This window comes from Aythya ferina (genome assembly GCF_964211825.1).
Source record: "Aythya ferina genome assembly, chromosome: 1".
NCBI classification, from domain to species: Eukaryota; Metazoa; Chordata; class Aves; order Anseriformes; family Anatidae; genus Aythya; species Aythya ferina.
Window position 1 is genome coordinate 68,431,606 of NC_140296.1, and position 25,324 is coordinate 68,456,929.

Genomic DNA, 25,324 nt, shown 5'->3' on the forward strand with positions numbered 1-25,324 from the left:
CTCAGCATGCTCTTTGTACGCTGTCTCTTCTGAGCCTTGCTTATTCATTTATCCATCTTCACCATTACTCACTCCTTGTTTAGAAACAAGAATTAGCTACCCTGCGGCTCGCCGGAGTTTAAAGCCAGAAGAGACCCCAAGATCAAGTCTACTGCAGATTGTTAAATTTCACCCAGTTGTCTGTATTGTAAGCCAAAATATAATTGGGTTAGAGGAAAAAAAAATGAGTCCTCTGAAGACTAATATATTGTGTGCCACAGGCGGGGAACAGAAAAGACAGAAAGCAACACCACAATCTGAGGTCTTTGCAACCACACAGTAAACAAGCTCAGTAAAGTACGTTCAAGCAATTCGAGCAGGAAAAAAAACCTCTGTTCTTACATTCAAAGAGTGGCCAAAAGGGGAAAAAAACAACCTTATGTCTTTCAGTATATGGGAGAAACTTCTTCCCTGTGCTGAATCTGTCCGGTCACGAGTCTGATGTTCAGCATGTGGGCAGGAGACACAGAGGTTGCTTTGTGCTGCTGTAGGGCTGCCCCACTCCGGTCACTGTGCTCCGCTGGGGGTCAGGCTCTGAGCTTCGCAGTGGGGGAACACCAAGCCAAAAGGAGACCTCAGGACATGGCCTCAGGCCACTGGTGCTGTAGGGTGGCAGAAGCCTCTTGCTGGCCCCGCTGTTATTATTATACCACATCAAGCAAAGCTGCTGCAGCTTTCCACCCATTTCTGTTCAAGCTTTGCAATGCATCCCGCTATTTCAGCATGCCAGGGCTAAGACAGAGTTTAATTCTAAACACAAAACACTCTGCTCCAAATGGACCTGAGGCTCTTCCTAACCCACTACAGACCTTTCTGCTTAGAAATGGGATCGAGCACCTCCTTGCTCCAAGCCACCACATCAGCCCAAGGTGAGCAAGGTGTGCTCAGCTGCCTGGGCACAACACCAGCTTGGGGGGCATAGGGGGCTCACACAGCAGCACCCCAGGAGAGTTAGGCATTACTTCTGCAACGGGCATCTTAGAACCACAGAATCATAAAAATAAAAAGGTTGGAAAAGACCTCTAAGATCACCTGGTCCAACCTTTAACCCAGCACTGCCAAGTCCAGCAGGACACCCTGAGCACCACCTCTACGCGTTTCTTGAATACCTCCAGGGATGGTGACTCAAACACTTCCCTGGGCAGCCTGTTCCAATGCCTCACAAATCTTTCAGTGAAGAAATTGTTCCTAATACCCACCCTAAACTTCCCCTGGCACAACTTAAGGCCATCTCCTGTTGTCTTATCACTTGGTGCTTGGGAGAAGAGACTGAGGAGGCTCAAGAGTCTTGAGCAGTGAAGGAAAAATGACTTTGTAGGGCAGTGCATTGGCCCTGTGCAAGTGTCAATTTGGTTCATTCGGTTCAATTTTGGGCTTTTCAGCACTCCTGGTGCCAGAGGCACCGCGAGGGCTGGGGCAGGCTGGCTTGCCACCAAAGGTGGAAGCAGCAGCCTTCTCACCGGCATGATCTGGGGAACTAATGGGGGATTGCTTGACCTCTGTGGGGCTGCAAGGTGACTTTGTTAGTGAATGTGTGAAATCAGTCACCCTCGCTGCCTGGAGCAGCAAATTTTAAGTTTCTGGAGCTAAAGGCACAAGTTTTTGTAAGAATTTAAATGCTAAGCTTTGCTGTTTGGGGCTGGTATTCTATAAATCCTCTAAAGGGCAGAAACAACACGGGATAATGGGTTATTACAAGAGCAAAAACCTAAGTAATACCTGTGAGAGTGTGCACATTAGGATATAGAAAAATCAGCGACTGGGGGGCTGCAGTAACCAGACTTTCTCTAAAGGAGAAAAGGAACTCGAGGAAGGAAGGCGACTGTAATGGTGAATGAAATTGGTATGCATTGCATGGCAAATCTGGGCTTCGAAATGACTGGAAAAATGTTTCTCTCTACATAAAAGACCTTGCTCTAATGCTGCCTATATCTGTCTATAGCTGAAAAGAAGGCTGCCCTCTTGTTTTTCCCGAAGAAGTTGTTTTTTAGGCTGTGTCAGGCTATTTTCTGATGTTGCTGTTTTCCAGCAGTGAAACAGACTGTGATGCAAACATAGCAATTTCTTCTGTAAAAAAAAAAAGAGAAACATCAGTGGTAAAGATCCAACCAAAAGACAAATCCCTCGCAGAGCAGCTTGGAAGAGAAAGAAATTTCGGAAATATATAGCCAAACCTTTTCGAGTTGCTTTGTCTGAAGTTAAGGAACCGGCTGTGTATGCTGACACAGATGCGCAGAGCACTTTAATAATGAAGGGGAAATATTGAGAACAGAGCATGCCGAGTGCCAAGGAGCAAAAATACAACGATGGGGAATGAAATATGTGGAATGCAAGCACAAGCAGTCTTACAAAACAATGACACTTGTGTACACAGGGGGCTTTCATCCCCGTGTAAAGTTGTTTGGATTAGTTATGAGTATGTTTGCTTTCACAACACACAGGAAACACACAAGCTAGCTTTGCTTGCTCTCAGAGGTACGTCTTTCAAAAGCCTGTAATATTCTGCCTCAGACCTTTTGTATGGCAAAAGTAACCACTCTTTGCAGTCCTTGCAGGGATAAGATGCAGCCTCAGGTACAGGATCAAGCAGGTACAGTATCTGAGGCCATCTCTCAAACAAATCCATCCCTGAAGTTCAGGGCTGTGTTAAATGTGTTTTTGCTGTGGTTGTTCATGTTTGCAGTGCACACACACAACCCTGCACACAGTAACAAGGCAGTTCTGGATCCTCGTTTGTCCATAAAGAGTTGTGTTGTGCCTTCATCTTACTGTTCACACAGCTGGCCAGATGCACGTGAAAGAATGACACCCGACTGTCAGTCCGAAGTGGACACGTTCATTTCCCCAGTATTTAGGCAGGAGAAATCTCATCTGTAAGAGCAGCGCTGTAGCCTCTAAGAAGAAAATAAAATGCTGCTTTAGTAAGATACAGAAGGAAACAGATACCTGCATTTAACCACTGCAGCAGGGGAATTTTCCCCTTCAAGGAGCGTTGAGCCAGCTCTGCTGCTGTCAGACCCAGCTGAGAAGAGCTTTGGTGACTCTTATCTGCAGGAAAGGATTTAAAAGGTACGATAGGGTTCAGCTCATTTGGGGCAGCTCTCTTTGGTGGGGAGTTTTGAAGCTGAGGAAGTGGTGCGGAGCTCAGGGCTGGTGGAGCAGCGGGGCTTGTGTTTGCATGTGCTGGGGTGGAAGAGGTGGAGGACGAGCTTCAGAAGCCTTTGTGCGTGGTTTCAAGAGGCAGCAGGCTTGAGCAGTAAATGCTGAGCTTTCCTGTGTGGTGACATGACGTGCAGAGCACTTGGACAAGTTCTGACCTGGTGCCCTCCTGTTTTCTGGGACTTGTCCCAAGGGGAAGAAGGGGCTTGCTCTTCTTTCCAGAAGCCTCAGGACAAATCCTTTCCAAGGAAAGAAACAATCATGAGATTAAAACTGAGTGAAGGAGAGAGAAATCACTGCCAACGCCATCCTTTATTAGCTCATGAAGTTATTAGGTAGAGGGTTGAAGAGTGCATTGTTCAAAACAACGTGTTGTAAGCAGAACTGAAGGACGTGATTCAGAATCCATTTTTATTCAGAAATTCCTGAGTGTGATGTGAAAATGAGAGGCTCACCCCTGCCTCATGGAAGGAGAACTGAAAGGCAGAGCACTTGTGGAGCTGGGGGCATGCCAGCCCTGCACAGCTTCCAACAGAGGATGCTTCTGCTCCTGTTTTGGGCTGTGCTGTCTCCCTCAAAGCAGCGTGTACCTGCTGGGAGCCTCCGTGTGTGTGTGACTTAGGGGAGAAGTGGGAATTGGATGGGTCTTTTGAGTGCTTCTTGGTTACGCCGCGGCTCAGCAGTTCCTTAAATGCTGAGCTTTGTTGCACGGTGAATCATGAAAGCGTCCTGACCGCCTCGTGACTGGATGGGGTGAGATGCGACAGGGAGGGCTTGTTTGGGGTGAGTGGGCAGTCGCTGAAATGAGGAAGATGTGCAAGTAACGCTTCTCTTGCCAATAGTCGCTTCCAGAGAAAGCTTTTGGCCTTGTAGTGCTCTTCAGGACTCCAGAGTTTCATAGGAAAGACTCAGGCAACCTTCAGCTGCAGCAGTGACTCGCTCCACGTGACTTTCTCCTGCATTACTTTGCCACCTTCCATCTTTTGCTAGTGCCATAAAGCAGCTGGAAGAGCGATGCGTGCACGCTGCCTTCCCGAGCTGGAGGCAGGAGGATGGAAAGGACCTCTGGGCAGTGGGCGAGATAATAAATTGTGAACGCATCTCCTCGTCCCCGTACGGTAATGCTGGCTGACTGATAAGGTAGCAAATCCTGCACAGATTGCATCTAATTTTCTTTTTGCTGAAGAGAACACATTTCCCCTGCCTCGCCTGCCTGACTTGCTTCCTGTAGCAGAGACTCTCACAACAAGGAGAGAAAAACAAAATTGCTTGAAGAAGCAAGAGAGCCCCTCCCAGAAGCTCTTGATCCTCCCTGGTGTAGGTGTTACTGCTCTGCTGTCCTGCTGTCCTAGGTCAGGCCTGCACAGGTACATACCTTTATCTTTAAGTCTTTTAAAGATGTTGATAAAGAGCTTTTTTATTGCCATTATCACAGGAGCGTTCTGATACCATCTCTTAGGGGATGATGTTTGGCTCTAATTTGGCCGCCTGCTAATTAGCATGACTAGGTTGTCTGGTTTCTCATCAAGGAGAATTATCTGAAAAGCCAAAGTGTTTGATGCTGCCCATTGTAATACGCACCTTACGAAAAACATTGCTACAATAGCAGTCTCCTGAGGTATCGCTGAGGGATCGGCAGCCCTGTCGTGCTAGGAAATGTGTATGAAAATAAGAGAGGACCTCTAAATACGTGAGGATAACAGAAAGGGGAGCACGAGGAGCAGTAAGACTGTTACACGAAGCACAGTAGGTAGAGCCCAAGCACAGCAGTCGCTGTCGGCATGGATTGTTTGGTGGGAGCTGAGGAAGAGCAACACGTGGTGCAGCTGCTGTTGACAGAAAGCCCTGTGGCGTGACGGGGAAATGGGACAAAGCACAAAGGGTGACTTTGAGTCATGAGGACTAAGAAGTAACACCTCCCGTGTGTTAACCAGCAAAGCTGGGTTCCCAATATTATGAAAAGGCTTGAAGGGGGACTTCAGAGTAAAGGATTTGGTGTTGGTGGTTATCCTGGAGAAACCTGCTGAATGTGCCAGCTAATGATTCGCTGTCATGTTAACGCTGGTCATCCTGCTTGTGGCACCACTCAGTATTTTTAAGGACATGGGTGATGGAGCTGTGTGTGTGCTTCTCACATTTGCAAGTACTACCAAGCTGGAAAGCCTGCGGGCACGCTGCAGGACAAGAATAGAAATCAGTGTGCTCTTGAGAAGTTGGAGACACAGTTTGGAAGGAATATTTTTGTTAGAGACAAGTATGAAATGCTGCTATGTGTGCAAAAATAATCGGATGCACAGATGCAAAAAGGGAAGGGGAGAAGGGAAGTAACACAAGCTGGAGCTCACAAGCTAAATTTCAAGCAAGAATGATATAATCCCGTAAAGAAACCTAAAAACTCATTGTACTGACCGATACCTACAGGAGAATATCTCTATGGCATGTGGAGGAGCCTTTCCACTCCACCTGCTGCTAGCACCATTTCATCACGATGATACCTGCCAGTTTTGAGCACCATCTTTTGGAAGAAGGTTTGGACTAAATTGGGACAATTCATACAAAAGCATCTAGAGTATACAACTAATCAGAATTATATTTTTAAAAAAGGAAACGTGGTCTAAGCCTTCAAATGCATAAGAAGGCTGCCACAAGGATGGCATTGAATAATCTGCTCATCTCCACAGTGTGTAGGAGAATTTATGGATTTAAATTAGAGCAAGGAAGATTTAGCTTACCCAGTGGGAGAAAATCTGGTGGAAAAAGAACAGCCAGGTCTCTGGATAGGTCGTCTAGGAAGGCTGTGAGATCTGTCCCATCTTTAGAGGGTTTTAAGAACAGCCTAGATGTTGGTGAGGATAGAGTTTGTGTGAAATTGGTCTCACAGCTGATTTTTGCCTTCCAGCTGAAAGACAGACCAGGTGACACCTGGAGATCTCTCCCAGCGTTAAATTCTCGGCCTGTGAAATGAGACAAAAATGAAGCATCTTCCTTTGGCCTTAAAGAAAACCTTGTTTTCTCTCTTTGTGGTTTTCAGCTGACACAGGCCGTGCAGCGCTTCCTTGCTCAGCTAACTGCTCTGTCACGGGGAGGTGACGTGAGGAAAGCCCTGAGCAAACAAACTTCACAGCCCTCTCAGCACGTGCCTGGGTTCACAGGCCGCAGCTCGTGTGAGGGCTGCCTGGGCGAGCAGCATCCCCTTCGTCCCCCGTGCCTGCACGAGGCGTCTCAAACGTGCCTTCAGAGACACCTGCCTGCTTTTGTCACGGGGCCACGTGCTTCTAAATAGGTCACAGCTCTCCAAAAACATCTGCCACCTCCATGGGGTCCTGAGGCGGGGTGACAGCAGCTGAGCACGGGTCAGCGATCCCTCCCGGCTGGGCCTGCCTCGCCCCTGGCCCCTGAGCAGGGTGATGAACTGGGGAGGAATTACCTTTGTAACCCCACGGCCCTGCTGTGTCCAGCTTTGAATCAGCTGCTGCTCTTCTCCAGGGGGAAATGGGTAGTTTGATGGAGCTTGACGGACTTCCCTGCATCTCCCTCACCAGTAGAAATGGTAACTTAAAATGGTGAACACATGAAAATTGCTCTCTGGAGAGCAAACTAAAAAGAATTCCTATTTCCCCAGGCTTATCCCGCTTTGTGTGACAACTCAGTGTGTTGAGCAAGTGAGAGCTGAAGCTAATTGCAACTCTTTTGAGTAACCACGTGTATAAATAATCTGCCAACAGAGAGAAGCGTGCCTTCCCTGGTGACTGCTGGAGACTCCAGAAGGGATTCCGACAGTCCCACCGAGCCCGCCTGGATTACCATCGCAAGGCAGAAGCAGAGGGGCACGCAGCACGAGCAGGAACCCGACAGAGAGAAACTCGTGACTCCAGATGCTAAATCAGACGCAGAGAAACAGAATAAAGAGAAGGAAAGAACAGAGGTACGTTTGGTACAAATCGGGGATGCTTTTGTATCCCATTCCTGCAGCAGTCTCCATATCTACTGCTATTCTACCAACCAAATGCTGCAGTGATCACAGATAATTAATGAGTGTAATCATAAGTAACAGAGACACTGCTCTCATAAATGTGTTACAGATGCAGAGTCCCCTGGTTATTCGGATAAATACTTTTATATCTCCAAGAAATCCTGGAAGTAAGAGAGGTTTGTGCACTTCCTTGGGTTCCCAATACACACTCACCAGATCTGGGGTGTGTGTTGTACGCTAAAGTACCCCAAATGAGGTGCTGAGTTGTAGGGTCTCTCTCAATACAGCGGGAACAAATTCCCTTAATTATTCTCCTAAGCACACCATTGCACTGAATCTCCTACACCTTCTGGCTGAGTTAACACTGAATGAAGAGCTTGGTCCCAGAAGGATTTTAGAGCAACAATTTTTAGAGCTCTGAGAAGTGAAACGGGATAAAAATAACTTTCACACTTGCAGCCGGTGCCAAGATACAAATTCTGGCTCTTTGTACAGGGATAACTCAGGCGCACACGTGGTGCCGCAGAACATGGGCCGACGCTGCCTCTTCAAAGATCCCCTGCAAAGGAAGGTGATACCTGTAGCAAGAGATCTTCCCGGGTGACAAAGCTGTGCTAGCAGAAGCACTTGGTGTTAATGCAGAATACTAACAAGGCTTCCCTGGTGCTGGGCTGGCTCGTGGAGGCAGCGGCGTGCAAGTGCTGCCTGTGTCTCCTCGCCTATACCAGTTTACCATTCCCAGTGCAAATGACCTAGTTTCTTGCTTAAAATGGTAGTATAAGAAACCCAGATTGCTGTGCTATTCCCTCGAATAAGAAAAGATGTCTAGGTGATGAAAAATAGCAGTGGGTAGATTAACAAGAAATAAAATCTAATAAAACGTCTAGGCAGGATTGTGAACTGCAATAATAGGCAGCATTGTCACCGCAGTTAAAACACTGCGGGTTTAAATAATCCCAAAGTACGGTTTCTGTGTCAAAATAGGAAGCTCCAGCTTGTAGTTGGCAATGTTCCCTAAAATTCATGCCACGCGTTTAATTTCCCTGCATCAGCGAAGAGAGAAGCATGCCAAGATGCTCCTGACGGCAGTGTGCGAGGCGTGGTGCCGCTGTGCTGCTCCCGCTTCCTCTCGCTCTCGCGTGGCACCAGGCACTATCACTTCAGGGTACTTCTTGATACTGGCAAAAAAAAAATAATCATGGGAGGATGTGTTTGATTTCCTTTTTATGGAAATTTACATTCAATCCTCCAAAAAAGCAGTGTACTAAAACACAAAATTTGGGAGGTGGAGGGGAAGCATGAGAGAACAAGGCTGTGTCTATATCCTCTATATGTTAGTAGAGGTTTCCCAAGGGCTTGGAATACATTTTTACTTTATAACAGCCTACTCATAAACACTGTTATGACAAAAAAAAGATATACAGAGGACTAGTTTCAATCTGTAAAGTTGAGTACTGTGGGCACTAACGTGAACCCCCCAGAGCTTTCTGTAGTTACTGGTTTGAGTGAGAGGAGTGGAGCTGGTGTGTGGTAAGTCCCTGTGGTCTTTGGACCACAACAGGCACCACATTCACTCCCTTTTGTTCTTGTTCTTCCAAACTGGTCTTGTTCTCTGGGCATTATTTGGATTTTATCCCTCTCTGTTCCTAGGAGCCAGTGAAGCAGCAATGGAGCAAACCTTCATCCTTGGCACTTAAACCCACTTCTGAAGAACAGAGGAAAGAGTCAAAGTCTGAAGTGAAGGAGCCGCTGATGAGAACCAATTCACTGTCACACTTTGTCCCCGGTAGGAAAGAAAATGTTTGCAATGTAGCCTCTTATCTCATAACCTTGTCAGAAGAAATCCTGCTCGAGTGTGCAGGAGGAGTAGGGGTTAGATCCTAATCTCTTCCCCGGTCCCACATCAGCAAGAGCAAACTGTGTTCTCAGCACTCATGCCTGGAGTTTTATGGTGCCATATTCCTTTTCCCTCTTTGATCACACAGTAGTCAAAACACAGGTTGAAAGAAATGTGAATCAAGAGTGCCAGGCCACTTCACAGGATTGGGTCCCAAACGTAAAAAGCAAAATGCAGGCAAAATTATTTTCAGCAGTGTTCAATTTCCACATGTTTTCCCAAGCAAGCAAGAATGATGTGATCACCAACTATCTGCCCATCAGCCCTCCCGCAATAACTTTGCATCCACCTGGTGAATTCAAATCTGAAAGAAGGGCAGAAATTTGGACGGTAATAAAATTCCTGTGAGTTGAAGGTTGGGTAAAGGAGGAAGTCTCAAATGAGTGCTCTTGCTAATGGAAAGTCTCGCTCTTGTTGGGCCTGGCTGTTAACACAGAACATGGCAAGGAATCGAGGTCACCTTATTGTTTTTAGTAAGTTTAGGGACCAAAGTGTATTTGTCGTTTCAAAACCAAACCAAACCACTGCATTCTGTTGTGCTCAGAATGGTTATTAACTCAGTAATGTCTTGTGGAAGTTTTGATGTGAAATGCAAAGATTTCCTACTGCAGAGCAAGACTCAGCAAGTTTTTAGTGGGAGAGTTAGGCTGTATAGCTGCACAGCAAGCTAACGTAAACTGTACCTGTGTTTTATTCACAGTAGCTCAGTCACCAGCACTGACGGATAAAGAGGAGGAAATCATTCCCTTTAAGAAAGCCAGTAGTGCTGCTCCAGACCAGCCATCGTGGATGGAACTCGCCAAAAAGAAATCTCAAGCCTGGAGTGATATGCCCCACATTATAAAGTAGAATGATGCAAACAAATGACATCTTTGCTAATTAAGTCACCTACTAAATTGAACTTCTACAGACCAGCTAATCACGATGAAGAATCTCTGATACCAGAGAGGGCTCTTACTATATAGCTGTGGAGAATGTGTGCAATAGGTGCAGTCAAAAAGTTTACCTTAAGCAATTGCAGCAATCAGGATTGCAATGGATTACTTAAATTATGCTGAGGACATACTTACACTTTGGAAAACAAAATTTCTGCCTTAAGTATTTCCTGTGTTTTCTGCATTTTAAGATGTTTGTATCAAAAGAGGATCTTTTTAAAATTTTGCTGAATTTCAGTCGTTGCTGGAAACTTCTGTTTGTTGTTTTTTTTCCTCTGTTTACATGTATAAATTGTGCAGTAACATCCCGATTCTGTTGTGTTTCACTGGAATTGCCTGACGCTTTTTCTGTCAAAGCTGTGTGGACCACAGAGGTTTTCATGAATAGCTCCTAGAGAGTACTCCACTAAAATGTGTTGCTTGAGCTCTGTGTTTGCCTAGCTGAACCGAGAGTGGTGCAGCCTCCAGTTTTAGGTTACATTTCATGAGACACAAGTGTGCACGTTTATACATGACCAGGAATAAAAATTCCTCCGCTCCTTCTATGAACAACCTTGGTTGCACAATTTTTGCTAGATAGCGAGCAATAAGGAAACTGAACTGAAGTAGGAAGCTCATTGATGCATTCCAATCTTTCCTACCTGAATTTATCTGGTTGCAACTGTTTTTCCTTTATGTGAAATCATCATTCTCAGTTAGGAGCATAGCATTAGTGGCAACAGACAGTTTGTATGTTTAGTTAAAAAAAAAAAAAAAGAACTGGAAAGCCTTGAGCTACAGCCCAAACTGAAATGTTGGAAGAAACTGTGAACTCCATTGCAGTGTCAGCTTCAAATGTCACCCCCTACCGACTCATAATTATTCTCATTAAAAAATAATAATAATAGCATCTCTGCACTTTACTACCTTCATATAATATTCTCACACTGTGCAACTTGAGTTTCCAGCACCAGTTTGGGACTCCAGCTCATGAAGTCGTGTGGGCAATTTACCTTCAGCTGCTTAACCAGGTTGACGAGAGAAATATTTGCTGCTGATTGACCAAAATCACTCTGAATGTGTTGTAGCACCTTCCCGTGAGTTATGCAATTGCAATTAAAGGAGCTAACAACAAAACCCATTCCAAAACACTGGGAATTGAATGCACCACAGCTAAGGCAAACGTTTCTCTTTGTGTATGGGTGCACGCGTGAGGTGTTGCCTTACTGCTGCACTCCCTAGGTTTATTTATGTTTGCATTTGTGATTTTGGATTTGTTGTTGCATTAACATTCCTTTCAGAAAAAAAAAATAATGCAGGGAGACCTTAGGAAACCTAGGATTTCCCAAGAAGCACATCTGCAGTTTTGAAGTTTTGTTTTCTCTGAGGAGGTGTGGAGTAAAACCCAGCCTCGCTCAGCGACGATTATTTCATTTCACAACAAATAAGCAGGGCATTGGAGTGTGTGAGTATCCGAGGCTCCGACAGCAGTTTTTGGACAGATATCTTTCATCACAGAAAACAGGAGGATGAAAACCAAGTGTTGTATTATTTATCAAAGCCAGGAAGCTCACGTGGTTGCCGAAGGCCTCACTCAGCTTTTTGCACAGCTGCACCCAGCTCGCCAGCCAGCCGGCAGCGGGGCTGGCTCCCAGGTGGTTCCTGCCGACTGGCCCGGGGTTTTCTCTTTTACAGAGGCCACAAAGGGCATTGGAAGTGGTGAGACAGCCCTCTGCTAACAGATCCTCAACAGAAATTGTGACTTGGCTACACAACAGCAGCCTTGGGCTATGCTGTCCAAAGGCTGGTCATGCAAACACTTTTTTATGTTGTCCTCACCATGAGAATGGGTGCACAGCCCATAATCTCAAGGGGTTTTTTTGCTTTGTTTTTGTATCCAGGTCATCCTCTAGGATCTACAGTAGAAATGGGCACATTTTTCTGATACCATAAGCAGCATTTTAACTCCCTCTTGCTCTGTAATAAATAATTCATTAGCATAAAGTGTTATTTTAAGATACATTGTTGCTATCTGTAGCAATCTTCAGCAAATGGTTTCTGTATTAAAGGACTGTAATATATGAAAAAAGGACCCGATATGTGCTGTCCCATTATTGCCAAAGACCCAACCCACATCCCATGCATCAGGAGATGTAAATCCCAGAATCGTCTAGGTTGGAAGAGACCTCCAAGATCACTGAGTCCAACCTCTGACCTAACACTAACCAGTCCTCCACTAAACCATATCCCTAAGCTCTACATCTAAACGTCTTTTAAAGACCTCCAGGGACGATGACTCAACCACTGAAGGTACGGTCCACCTCCTTGCAGTCTTCTCACTGGCTAAAATCATGAAACCTGATGAATTGTGCCTATTTCTGGAGTGCGAGCTGTGCAGCAGCTGCGTGGGGAAGCCTGGAAAGCCCTCGGACCATCTCCTGTTGGAACAGGCTCAGGAATAATGGAGCAGGAAGGTGGGGGTCCGCTGGCATGGCCTGTGCGATCTCAGGGAAAGCAACACCCGGGTGCTCCCCATCTCAGACAGCTCTCAGACACCTCGTGGGGTGTTCTGGATCTGAGCAGGAGGCTGCAGATACCGAGGGTTTAGGTGCTTCGAAAAGCAGCTAACACATTTGTGGAGTCAAAACCCATCAAGTGATGCTCAACACGAACGGCGGGGCTTTGGCCTGGGAGGTTGCTGAAGGCTCTGGCTGGTGGACTTGGCTTCTGCGCCACCTCCTACCGCAGCCATCGGCACTGGCCCATGTGAAAGCAGCCCCATGGCCCTCCGCAGCTTGGACTTGGCCACCCGGCGGAAATTTCATCCTCTCACAGCATCGCTCTGCACCGTCGTTTCTTCATTCCAAGTCCAAGGGTCGTGTGAGTGAGTCCTGGCACCACTGTGTGGTCAACAGGTAGGCAGAAAACAGGTTCTGAACCCGTGCGTTTTGCTTTGGACAAACGCCTCATCAGCGGCAATGGAAAGCTGCAAATACAAATACATTTTTCTTCTCTGTATGAAGGGTGATTTATCGTTCACGCTTCACGCCACCGGAACAAGCCTTTCAGATCTGATCAGCTTTCCTAAGGACGTCATTGCACGTTTCCAGCCGAGAAGCAACATGACTGACTCCAGCCAATCCATTTTGCTCAGGCAGCTGCAATATAGATCGTCGGTACAGAACATCCAACGCTGGCATCAAACCTAAAAATTCACCCTTTGTTCGTGACTCACGCGCATAAACGGACGCAGTTTGGATTGCAGTCAAAGAGCAACAACAAAACACTTGGAAAACAGAACGGCTTCCTCTCCCAGAAGTGATTTGTGAGATGTCTTTGGCCTTCTGTCTGAGGAGCAAGGTGACATTTGGCAATCAGTTTTGTCCCCACTGGTGGAGCGCCCCGCGCAATGCAAATGCAGCTGCGTGCCGTGCATCTTCCTCTGCAAGACCTGTACATTCGGTGACTTAGTTTACGAGTGGGGTTATCGTAATTAGCTACCTCCTAATGTTTAGTAATTTTAAGTAAAAAAAAAAAAAAAAAAAGAAATGACTAAATGATTTTTAATGTACAGCAAAGCGTAATAAATGTTTAAGGCCAAAATAGCCCTCCAGCCTTTACTTTGATATGGTGTTATGTGCTGTGTTGCTTTTGACAGTAAAAGCGTTTGCGAAATGCATTGCATTTTTCTGAAGATGAAGAGGAATATAAAATCTTGTTGTCAGGGAAAATATCCAGCAGCAGCGTAGCGAGCAGCTCGCTGTAATTTTGCAACGCCATTAATCCCCTTTTAGTTTGGAGGGAGCGCAATAAACATGCCAAAATGTTTGCTTTGTAGACGTGATGAGCACTCAGCTGCGGGTAACAAAGGTTTAATTACAGGATTCCGTGTTTGCGGCTCGCAGATCACTTCTGCACTGTTAGAGTCAGGGGAAAAAAGAGGGATCTGTGAGCACGGGGCCGTGCTGCGCAGCTCATTAAGCCCTAGGGCAAGGCACAACCTGGGTGACCCGGCACGGCCTCGCCACGCAGGAGTGGGCACAGCTCTGGGGCTGTCCCCTTGCTCCCTGGTGAATTTTACCTTAGCTCACTTCTTCCCAGGGTTCACCAAGCTGCCCAGGTGGGAGGTATTGAGCTCGAAGAGCATGCAATCCTCTGTTGTCTGATCGTCTGATCTCAGAATAAATACCAATAGGAGGTTTTTATGGATTATTACTCCCAGGTAGTTCTCTTCAAAGCTTTATGCTGGTGCAACACGTTTTCCCAAGGTCCATTCAGACCTTCCTTCCCGTGGGTGCCTCTGCTTCACCCCCAGACCCTAATTCTCCTCTCCGTTGGCTCTGTTCCCAGAAGAAACCCTTCTGGCTCACCTACTGCAGCTTAAATGGAGGTTGTTCAGGAGCTGCTGACCTCCCTCCCTCTCCAGGACCCCCGGCCTCTCTCAGGAGCTGCTCCGAACACAGCTCAGACTGCACCCAAGTTTCCGAAGCACAGCGATGGAGAACCATTTTGCTTCCTTCCACCTCACGTACCTTTGCAGTCTGTTGTTGATTTCTTTTTGTTGGCTCGCAAGGCTTTGTTTATTAGCTGATTTGCATATGAAATGGGACACGGAGCAGGCTCGCAGTCCCCCTGAAGCCTCTTCTGCCGTCTGCAAGGACACGGAGCCAGGTACAGCGGTACCTGGGGGCCTCCTGATGCCCTGCAGCAAGCAGTCCCCGTTTCTCCCCCATGATTTCTGAGTTGAGGTGTGATTTCCTAACCTGCCTTTGTAAGTAAACTCTGCCTGAGAAACAGGCTAATAAAGGGAAGGGTCATGAGCTGGTCATTTACCAGCTGATATTTAAAGGGCCTTTCCAACCCGAGCAGCTCAACTGGGAGTTTGCACTGGAGAGCAACATCATGCTCTGGTAATAGTGTTTCCCAAAGAAATCCGATCCTCGCTTTATTTTATTCTTTGTTATTATTATTATTATTATTTTACCCCTCTGAATTTAATGTGACTATCCATAACCCCTGCAAACCACTGCCTACACCCAGGGTCAAACGAGAGCAGTCCAGAAAGAGCAGAGGGAAACCCCCCCGAGTTCAGACAAGAGGAGAATTCATTTAACAGCAGTTCAGGAAAACACAGCCACCCTCACAAAAGAAATAACAGAGAAGCCTTAATAAGTGGCTGGCTCTTCCTCTCCACGCTCAGCACAGGAGATGATTTTGATGGGCACGCTGCCTGCCGACGAGGCAGACGAGCAAGGCCCTGAGCCTGTCCAGACACAGCACACGCCGGTCCCAGCTCGGCTGCTCCTCTAAGCAAGGGTTGCCTGCTTTTAACTCCTTTGCATCTACCGGAGGCGAGTGATGCAAAAGCGATTGCTTTTTGCCTCGTGAAACCTTTTGTGTGGTCACGTCCTTACAGCGACCCACAACAAAGGGACTCCTGAGCAAGAGCAGTGCTGTCCGACCTGAGGGGGCTGCGAGGAGCCCAGCGTGCCCTCTTGCTCCGGACTCCTCCCAAAATATTAACCATATTAATATTAAAATATTCCTCCAAAAATATTATTTTGTGAAGGATTTCCCATTTGATTTTTTCCCCCTTTGCACAAATAACTCCTCAGCTCTACCCATAGGAGTCCGCGGGCACCGCGCTCAGACTGAGCCTTAGGCATCGCGCCAAGGCTGTGGGAGGAGACGAGGTGGCTGCCTTGGCTGCCCTTGTACAGATTGATGGACGAAGAGGGAGCCTCTCCACTATACGTCTGTCTCTCAGAAGCTGTCTGGAGTAATTTGGAGACCTCGTTAGAAAGTAACGGATGAGTTTTGGAGAAGGCAGGAGGACACGAGCTTGATTTCTTATGTAACGTTACTGAAATGCTACTGAATAAACTCAGAGTTAAAAGGGGCATAAATCTCCATCTTGCCTAAATGAAATAACTTTTGAATTTTTTTGCTTCCCATAAATGTAAGTTAAAAAGCGCCACTTACTGAAACACTTGGTATTAGAGAAGATTGCTTGCTCCCAGGATGTACGAGATTCTTCCTCTTAATGTAGTGTGTGATCGCACCTTTAAAAGGAAACAACTTCTGGTCCCAGATTCTGCCTTTCCTTCGAGCAGCTTGGGACAATGTGGAGCTTGGGCACGGGAGCTGTTTTGATCCAGCAGTACGTGGCCTGCCAACACGCAGAGCTCTCTGCTGCAGCCTCTGAGTTTGACTCACTGAAGCACACCCCCGAGCCTTACCTGGAGCTGGGGACATCCCAAACACATTCAGAAACCTCATCCCAGCCTCTGAACCTCACAGGGAGTCACCCCAAAGCCCAGGCCCCACGGGCAGCCTGTGGGAGCAGAGCCCTTCCCCAGAGCACAAGCCTTCAGGCGTCCCCAAACGTTACCTGCCACAGACACAGGGACCCAATATAATCAAAGCAGTTTGCGTGTTGATTAATGAGTGAATTAAGCCATGAAATTTGGGCTCCCCCATCTCTCTGAGGTACAGCAGCTGATCCGCTGTGCTTTTGTGTTCCTCTCAGCTGCCTGTAGGAGTTTCCGCTGGGCTCGCCACGCTTGGCCACCTACCTTGGCGTGGCGTCTTTTGATCACTGTAGCTCGATGTAGTTACTTGTCTCCTTGTGACTAATACGCTTTATGAGCTTCCCCTGCTGTTAATAAACATAGTGGTGTTTAATTATTGAGACATTTCATAAAAATGTTTTGGAGAGGGAGACAAATTTTATGTTCTGACTAAATAATTGAACATTATGCAAATGCTAACAACTCCGGCGCTCTGGTTATGTAAAACAATACTTGGATGATGGCCTTGTTTGCACACTGAGTTAGGATTGCTGGGCTGTAATTAGCAGCAGAGAGAAGTGTTACTCCGATTTAAAAACAAAAACAGGTTTTGATGAAACGGGAAGAGCACCAGGCTGCAGGCCAGGCTGCAGAGATGCTTTCCATAGGAGATGGTTGGATGTTGTCCCCTCACCATCCCAGTCCCATGCTGTCCAGGAAGCAAGGCCAGCCCTGGGCTGATCCTGCAGCTGGCAGCCTGTCCTAAATGCACAGGGAAGGGGCAGGGCTGGGGCCTGTGACACAGACCATGCCGTGGGAGAGCAAAGGAAGAAATCCACTGCTTGCCACCAAGCCCCTCACCTGCACCCAGAGTGATGCTCTCCACCTTGGCCTTGCTCTTTCCTCCATTCAGCTCTGGAAGCCAGGGACCAAACCTGGCCTTTGACAGCTTAAAGGTTTCCTCGCCCATAACGAGGTTCATCACGAAATGAGTCATCCTGAGGGCTGGCTGTGAACACGCTGCTACACATCTGCCATAATCCTGTAACCCAGGGTTAAGTTGTAATCACCTGAACTCACAAAGGGCGCCGTGTGTCAGCACTGCGATATCTTGCGGCATTTTTTTTTTTTTAATTTATTTTCTCCAGGAATAACAGCAGCAGTAAGCATGGCATGAAGCATGCCAGTGGCACAGCTATTGCAGCTATCAGACGTGTCATCTCTGACACGCTACAAACTTCAGAGAGGGTGCAGGAATTGCTCGGTGTGCTCCAGCTGCCAGGAGCACGCCTGCCTTTGCTGGTGCCTGTTCCTGACCCCGTCCCGTTTGCTCTCATTACCTGGGTGGAATTAGCGTTTGCCCACACGATTGCACAGCATGTGGGATCACACCGGGAGCTGTCATTTTGAAAAGTCCTTTTTTTGAGGTATAAAATATGATATCAACATACTGCTCTTACACTGCTGTTTTTCCTTTGTGCGTGAGGAGAGTGATTTGCATGCGACTGAGAGAAAGCTGAGCGCCTCCTTTGCATGTGGAGATGGGAAGCTAAAGCTTCTTTTGAATCTGCAAAGAAAGGGCCACGCTGCTTTATTTTAAAGTGTGTCCTCCGCGTCCTTCCTAGGGAATGGAGCTGCCTAATAGTCCCAAAGCTCTCGTGCTATTACTGTCATTTCTTGCTGCTGGTTGGCGCGGCAGCAGTGCCCACCTTGTTGCTACTTACGCCTTGTTCCAGATACTCGGTTAGAGCTCCTCTTTGATTGAGGCTCATTTGTCTTTTTTACTAAAACCTTGGTCTAAAAGGCCCTAAAATGCAGGAAAATGAACTCATTATTTCTAAATGCCACGCTCCTCTCCTACCTCTATTTTCCTGGCCATCTACCATCCTCCTGCTGCTGCTGGGGTAGCCGTAGGTTCGCTTTGTGGGGAAGAGATGGGATTCTAAATTGGCAGAAAGATAACTCTCAAATGAAAGAAACATCACTAAAACCTTAAAGGCCAGTCAGGGTGGCTTAATATAGCCCGGGTTCCCGCTGCGACAGGGCAAAGAACGAGATCTTTTCATTACAGCAGAGCACCAGCTCTGCTGGTTTAAATGGAGAGTGGCTTGGATAATTATTTCCAGTGCTCCCAAGTTCATGTGCTCACAGGGATTGTCTTGACGCCTGCTGTGCCTCGGGAGGACACGAGTTAAGGTTGACAAAACCTACTGCAGGTAGTTTGAGCGAGGGGGTCTAAAGATATCGTCCTCTTTTCCTTCTCCCCTCCACTCCAGATCTACTGCTGGCAAAATCACTTTGGCACGCACGCATCTTGGCTTCAAGTGGCAGCTCTCATCCTCCCCGCGCTGGTCTCAGCTGCTCAGCGTGTACGGCCACAGAGCAAAACCTTTACCAGTGATAAGGAATGCATCTGGAGTTTGAGCTTTTTACCAGTACCTGATGTGATAAGGCTGGGCATGATTAAAAGGATGCGAGGTGCAGGGTGATACTTTGTCAAGGCACTCACGAATCTTTCTCTTCTTCCCCTCATACCACTGTGAGCTTGCTTAAGATTTTCTGGTTGTTCTTCATGCTTCTGGCAAAGGATTTTGAAGCAAAGCAGTCAGGGAAGAAAGGAGAGTGGCACAGAATCATAAAATCACAGAATCGTTAAGGTTGGGAAAACCCTCCAAGATCACCTGGTCCAACCACCCCCCTGCCACCACTGTCACCCACTGACCCATGTCCCCAAGCACCACGTCCAACCTCTCCTTGAACACCCCCAGGGACGGTGACTCCACCACCTCCCTGGGCAACCCGTCCCAGTGTCTGACTGCTCCTCCTGAGCAGAAATGTCTCCTCATTGCCAGCCTGAACCTCCCCTGGTGCAACTTGAGGCCATTCCCTCTGGTCCTGTCACTGGTTACCTGTGAGAAGAGGCCGACCCCCAGCTTCCCATGGGAAGGAGGGTTGATGGTGAAGAGCTGGGTTGGACCAGACCACAAGAAAGATGAGACAAAGACAACGATGCAAAGACTAATGTGCAGCCAGCCCACTCTTTGGCAGGGGAGCCTGTGCCAGAAGCCTGGAGTACGTGGAGGCCCTGATTCAGACTCCCCTTTAGATGTGGTGATTGGTGGCCGCCTTGGTCATAGCGACCATGAAGTGGTTGAGTTCAAAATTTATGGTGACAGAAGGAAAAGTGCCACCAAAACCTCATCCCTAGATATGGGGAAAGCGGACTTCAGGCTGCTCAGGGAACTAGTCAGTAAGGTCCCCTGGGAAACTGCTCTTGAAGGCCTCGATGTCCACCAGTGCTGGTCACTCTTTAAGCGATGCCTCCTAGAAGCACAAGATCAGGCAATTCCAAAATATCGCAAGTCAGGCAGGCAGGGCAGGAGGCCGGCGTGGCTAACCAGGAATGTTCTAATGGAGATTAGGTGGAAACAGAGAGTGTTTCGCTACTGGAAGGAGGGCCAGGCGTCATGGAAAGAATACAGGGATGCTGTTCGTGTTTGTAGGGAGAAAGTTCGAGTGGCCAAAGCACAGCTAGAGTTGAAGCTGGCTGTGTCTGTGAGAGAAAATAAAAAGGGTTTTTTTAGATATGTAAATGGAAAAAGGAGAACTAAAGAAAACATAGGGCCGCTCCTTGATAGGGAAGGTCTCCTCACAGACGATGACGTAGGCAAAGCAGAGACGCTTAACGCCTTCTTTGCCTCTGTCTTCAATGCCGATGATGGGCTTCGGGACCCAGGGTGCCCTGAGCTGGAGGACCGGGATGGTGGGGATGACAAACTCCCAACTGACCCTGAACGTGTGCGGGATTTGCTACTCCACCTGGATCCCTACAAGTCCATGGGTCCGGATGGGATTCATCCCCGGGTGCTGAAAGAGCTGGCGGATGTCATCGCGGAACCTCTATCAATTATTTTTCAACGATCCTGGGAATTTGGAGAGGTCCCAGTAGACTGGAAGCTGGCAAATGTTGTGCCAATTTTCAAGAAGGGTCAGAAAGAAGACCCTAGCAATTACAGGCCTGTCAGTCTCACGTCAGTGCCTGGTAAAATCATGGAGAAGTTGGTTCTCAGACTTATTGAGGCGCACCTGGGGGACAAAGCAGTCATTGGTCCCAGCCAGCATGGGTTTGTGAAGGGTAGGTCCTGCCTAACTAACCTGATTTCCTTTTATGATAAGATCACCCGTATGGTGGACCAAGGGAAACCAGCTGATGTGATTTTTTTGGACTTCAGCAAGGCTTTTGACACGGTTTCCCATAGGATCCTACTGGACAAAATGTCCACCATACAGCTAAATAAAAACATCATACGATGGGTGAGCAATTGGCTAACGGGCAGGGCCCAAAGGGTTATGGTAAATGGAGCTGCGTCAGGCTGGCGGGCGGTCACCAGTGGGGTCCCTCAAGGCTCCATTTTAGGGCCGGTACTTTTCAATATTTTTATAAATGATCTGGATGTAGGAATAGAGGGTATTTTGAGCAAGTTTGCTGATGACACCAAACTTGGAGGAGTTGTGGACTCAAATGAGGGCGTAAAGGCCTTGCAGAGGGATCTGGACAGGTTGGAGAGCTGGGCGATCACCAACCGCATGAAGTTCAATAAGAGCAAGTGCCGGGTCCTGCACCTGGGACGGGGGAACCCTGGCTGCATGTACAGACTGGGCGATGAGACGCTGGAGAGCAGCCTAGAAGAGAGGGATCTGGGGGTCGTGGTAGACAGCAAGTTGAATATGAGCCAGCAGTGTGCCCTGGCAGCCAGGAGGGCCAATCGTATCCTGGGGTGCATCAAGAACGGCATCGCTAGTAGGTCAAGGGAGGTGATTGTCCCGCTCTACTCTGCGCTGGTGCAGCCTCACCTCGAGTACTGTGTGCAGTTCTGGGCACCACAGTATAAAAAGGACATGAAACTGTTGGAAAGTGTCCAGAGGAGGGCTACGAAGATGGTGAAAGGCCTGGAGGGGAAGACGTACGAGGAACGGCTGAGGTCACTGGGCCTGTTCAGCCTGGAGAAGAGGAGGCTGAGGGGAGACCTCATCGCAGTCTACAACTTCCTCGTAAGGGGTTGTCAAGAGGCAGGAGACCTTTTCTCCATTAACACTAGTGACAGGACCCGCGGGAACGGGGTTAAGCTGAGGCAGGGGAAATTTAGGCTGGACGTCAGGAGGGGGTTCTTCACAGAGAGGGTGGTTGCACACTGGAACAGGCTCCCCAGGGAAGTGGTCACTGCACCGAGCCTGTCTGAATTTAAGAAGAGATTGGACTGTGAACTTAGGCACATGGTCTGAACTTTTGGGTAGACCTGTGCGGTGTCAAGAGTTGGACTTGATGATCCTTAAGGGTCCCTTCCAACTCAGGATATTCTATGATTCTATGATTCTATGATTTAGCTGCAGTTTCCCCACCAACAGTGGACCAGCCACCAAGTCACCCCAAAGCAGGTGAAAGGAGACATCTTTTCAGTGTGTTTTGCTTCTGATGGTGTCCAGTGCACAAAGATCTCAAAATATTTCCAGAAAATGTTTATTTTCTGTCTTTTAAAAGACTCTTGTGGAATACCAATAGACAGTGCCATGAAGCAGGCATGTGGAAATGAGCTGGCAATCCAAATGCTCAACTCTTAGCATGACCTCCTCTCACGTGAACTCTCTGCAGCAGTACCTGTATCTGATTGTTCCCGACCCGTGTGTTGGACCTCAGCTACTGTCAGCACTGTGGGCACAACACGAACTTCACAGTTTCCAGGTTCATGTCATAGCAGGAACTCATGTGAAAGCTTCTGTCTTCAGAAGGAGATGGGCCATGTCTGCAGTGCTGTGTCCAGGTCTGGGCTCCCCAGCACAAGAGGGACATGGAGCTCCTGGAGCGAGCCCAGAGGAGGGCTGTGAAGGTGATGGGGGGACTGGAGCACCTCTCTTATAAGAAAGACCAAGAGAGCTGGGACTGGTCAGCCTTGAGAAGAGAAGCTGAGAGGGGATCTTATCAACGTATCTAAATATCTTAAGGGAAGGTGTCAAGAAGATGGGGCCAGACTCTTTTCAGTGGTGCTCAGCGAAAGGACGAGAGGCAATGGGCACAAACTGAAGCACAGGAGGTTCTGGCTGAATATGACAGGGCACTTCTGTACTGTGAGGGTGACAGAGCATGGGCACAGGTTGCCCAGAGAGGCTGTGGGGTCTCCTTCCTTGGAGATCTTCAAAACCCACCTGGATGCCATCCTGCACAATGTGCTTGTGGTGATCCTGCTTGTCAGGGGGGTTGGACCAGATGATCTCCAGAGGTCCCTTCCCACCTCGGCCATTCTGTGACATGGCAGAGGCATTTCTGGCTCAAAGATTATTACCACCTCAGTAAGTGAAATGCTGATGTGAGGGAAGAGAAAATGAGTTTGGAGGTTCAGCCCTGTTCCTACCTCCCCCAGAGACATGGACAGATTATTTGCTCTCCCACACCACTGGACTGATAATTTACCTACAGAAAAGGAGTCTTGAGGTTTCCACAGGGCACTGTCATGCCTGACTTCTGGGTGAGACACAGCTCTGTGCTGAGAAGCAGCACCACGACATGTAAGAGATTATTTCAGAAGGCAGTCATAGAAAAGGCGGAATAAAGATGTTCTCAATGGGGCTCTTGTTTTCCTTTTATTTTTTTGGCAACAGAGTATTTGCATGTGCAATCATATTTTAATGTATTTTTCTTCATCCCTTTATTTATTGAGTATTAACACTTCAATAGATGCTGCACAAGCCACACATTAATGCACGAACTGTACATCTAGCAGCTTTGTGCACAAAACAAGTTTACAACATCACAAAACGAATTTTTTTTTTTTTTTTTTTTTTTTTTTTTTTTTTTTTGTGAACTAGCTCAGCCATTGAAGCATTCATTTGTTTTGGCTTATGTCTATAAAGATGTAATGAGATCTGAATTTCTATGAGCATCAAAACTGCCTGCGAGATGGGAAAAAGGGAAAACCAGGGTGAGATGGAGGGAGAAGCACTGAGAGTCACAAGGTGTTTGCTCCATTAAACAACAAGTGTCAAGTTAGTGCCAAACAGTGGATAAATCCTGTCTCTGAGACAGGATTCAATTACCAGTGGGTAGACACGGATAATTTTGGCCTGCCATTTCTCAGCCGAGCCGCTGTTAAGACTTTTGCTGCCCACTGTCAAACACCTCTGCCTCTTGTGCATCTTTCCTAATGCCCAGGAAAGCCAGAGCACTGGTGGTGTGAAATGCAGGAACAACAACACCTTCGTGCTTCTGAACGAGTCCAGAAATGTGCCTGGATAAAAAGAGCTCTGGATTTTATGAATGCCAACAATTGTGCAGCCCTATAAAAGCAGACTGACCAGGTGTGCCACAGTTACTGCAGTATACATGAAATTATGGCAGGCCTAGAGCATCTTCCACTGTTTTGTCTTTACTGATACTTAGGTAACACCTTATCAAAAATATCACAGCATAAAATCTTTCCAGTGATGAAACGTAGAACAGTTTAGTTGGAAGGGACCTTCAAAGACCACTGAATCCCAACTGCCTGACTTCAAGGCTAACCAAAGTTAAATTATTTTGAGAGCATTATCCAAATGCCTCTTGAACACTGACAGGCACGGGGCATCAACAACCTCTTTAGGAAGCCCGTCCCAGTGTTTAGTGTCTCACTAAAGTTTTACATTTCCTATATTTTAAAAACAATTTCTGCCCTACTATGGCTGCTATAGCATTTGCACCCTTAACACTTGCACATCAACACAAAGTTTGGAAGCGCTTCACCTGCTCCAGACTCCATTTGATTCTCCAGTTTAACATTTTAAAAAATGTTCAGGCCAAAAAGTGAGCCTGAACCAAGCAGCATTTAAGTGTGTCAGCCAAACAGCCCCAGATCCTTTTCCCAGGCAGCTGCAGTATTTTCCTTCACCACGCAGTTTTTCTATGCATCAAGCCATGGAATATGCCAGGAGGCATTTGTTTAGTGTTGCAGTAGGTCAGATGAGGGCAATGTTGATTTTTTTTTTCCCTCCTGCACTTTGCCTTCCTTCTCATGAAACTAACTCCAGGGGTGGATGTCAGAGGAGCTGAGCAACAAGCACATTATCGCTTACACTATGGTTCGTGGAAGTTAGTAGTTAATTGGATCCTGTCAAGGTCCGGTTGGTAAACCTCTCTAATGCAAACGTTCAATCAGGGAAAGAATAAAAAGTAGAAAACAGGAGATAGTCCTACTCAAATAAATGTCATCAAACTCATCTTGTAACACATCCTGCTCTTCAGCAGAGTGATCTCTCCTGACAAGAGCACTTTCATGTGAAAACATCTCCACCGGTTGTTTTTTTCCAGCACAGAAATGCAAAAATTCGCATCCCTAAGCAACGCTAATCTATTAAAGCCAAACAATGCTGGCTTCAGTGTTTTTGGCTTGCTGGGATCTCCATTGAAAATTCTGTGGTAGATGTGTGTACACATGCACATGCCAGTCTTTGAAAGTTATCGTACTGATTTTTATCTTTTTTTTTTTTTTTTTTTTTTACACTAAAACATCACTTCATTATAAAAAAAAAAGAGGACCAAAGCACGTAACTGCACAATAAATTCAGCACCCCATGAATAACACCACAGAACAGCTCAGGTGTGAGGACATTGGGAACTTCTCACATGCTCCTTTTTGCCCTCCCCCTTAGCTGCTATGAGCCCCTCTTTGTAAGTTTTTAAGAAAAAAAATCACAGAGAACCACTGTGCAGGTAAATGAATGGACAAGGATACTGTAGCACGGTTAAGATTTGGTCAAAAAAATCCATGGAGACTTGTTAAATGTTACTCTTAGGGCAGACTAACTAATGATTTTTATGTGATTTATAGAGTTTGAGTGGAGGACTACCCCACAACACCCAGTGAGAGAGCCTTAAATGAAAGCAATGACTTTTTCTGAATTAGGTGGAAGGCAAGGAAAGAGGGATAGGCAGAAAAGGGCTGGACACTTAAGCAGTTAGGAGTGTACAGAGCAATTCTTGCAAGGTACAGAGCATCCTACTACAGTCTGAAGACACTGGTCTTGA

The 25,324-nt window shown here is 47.1% G+C and overlaps 1 protein-coding gene across 10 annotated transcripts in view; it reads left to right on the plus strand.

Annotated features, from left to right (window-relative positions):
- The window catches only part of CRACDL (CRACD like), a 54,131-nt gene extending 40,546 nt beyond the window's left edge, over positions 1-13,585 (plus strand). For 9 of the 10 annotated variants that reach the window (XM_084496355.1, XM_084496353.1, XM_084496351.1 and 6 more), the window contains 3 exons: positions 6,924-7,123; positions 8,822-8,957; positions 9,769-13,585. In XM_084496355.1, coding sequence (XP_084352481.1) covers positions 6,924-7,123; positions 8,822-8,957; positions 9,769-9,917 — 485 coding nt within the window. In that variant the 3' untranslated portion in view covers positions 9,918-13,585. The remainder of the gene's footprint in view (positions 1-6,923; positions 7,124-8,821; positions 8,958-9,768) is intronic. The other variant, XM_084496348.1, reaches the window with a different exon arrangement.
- Positions 13,586-25,324: the final 11,739 nt, after the last annotated feature.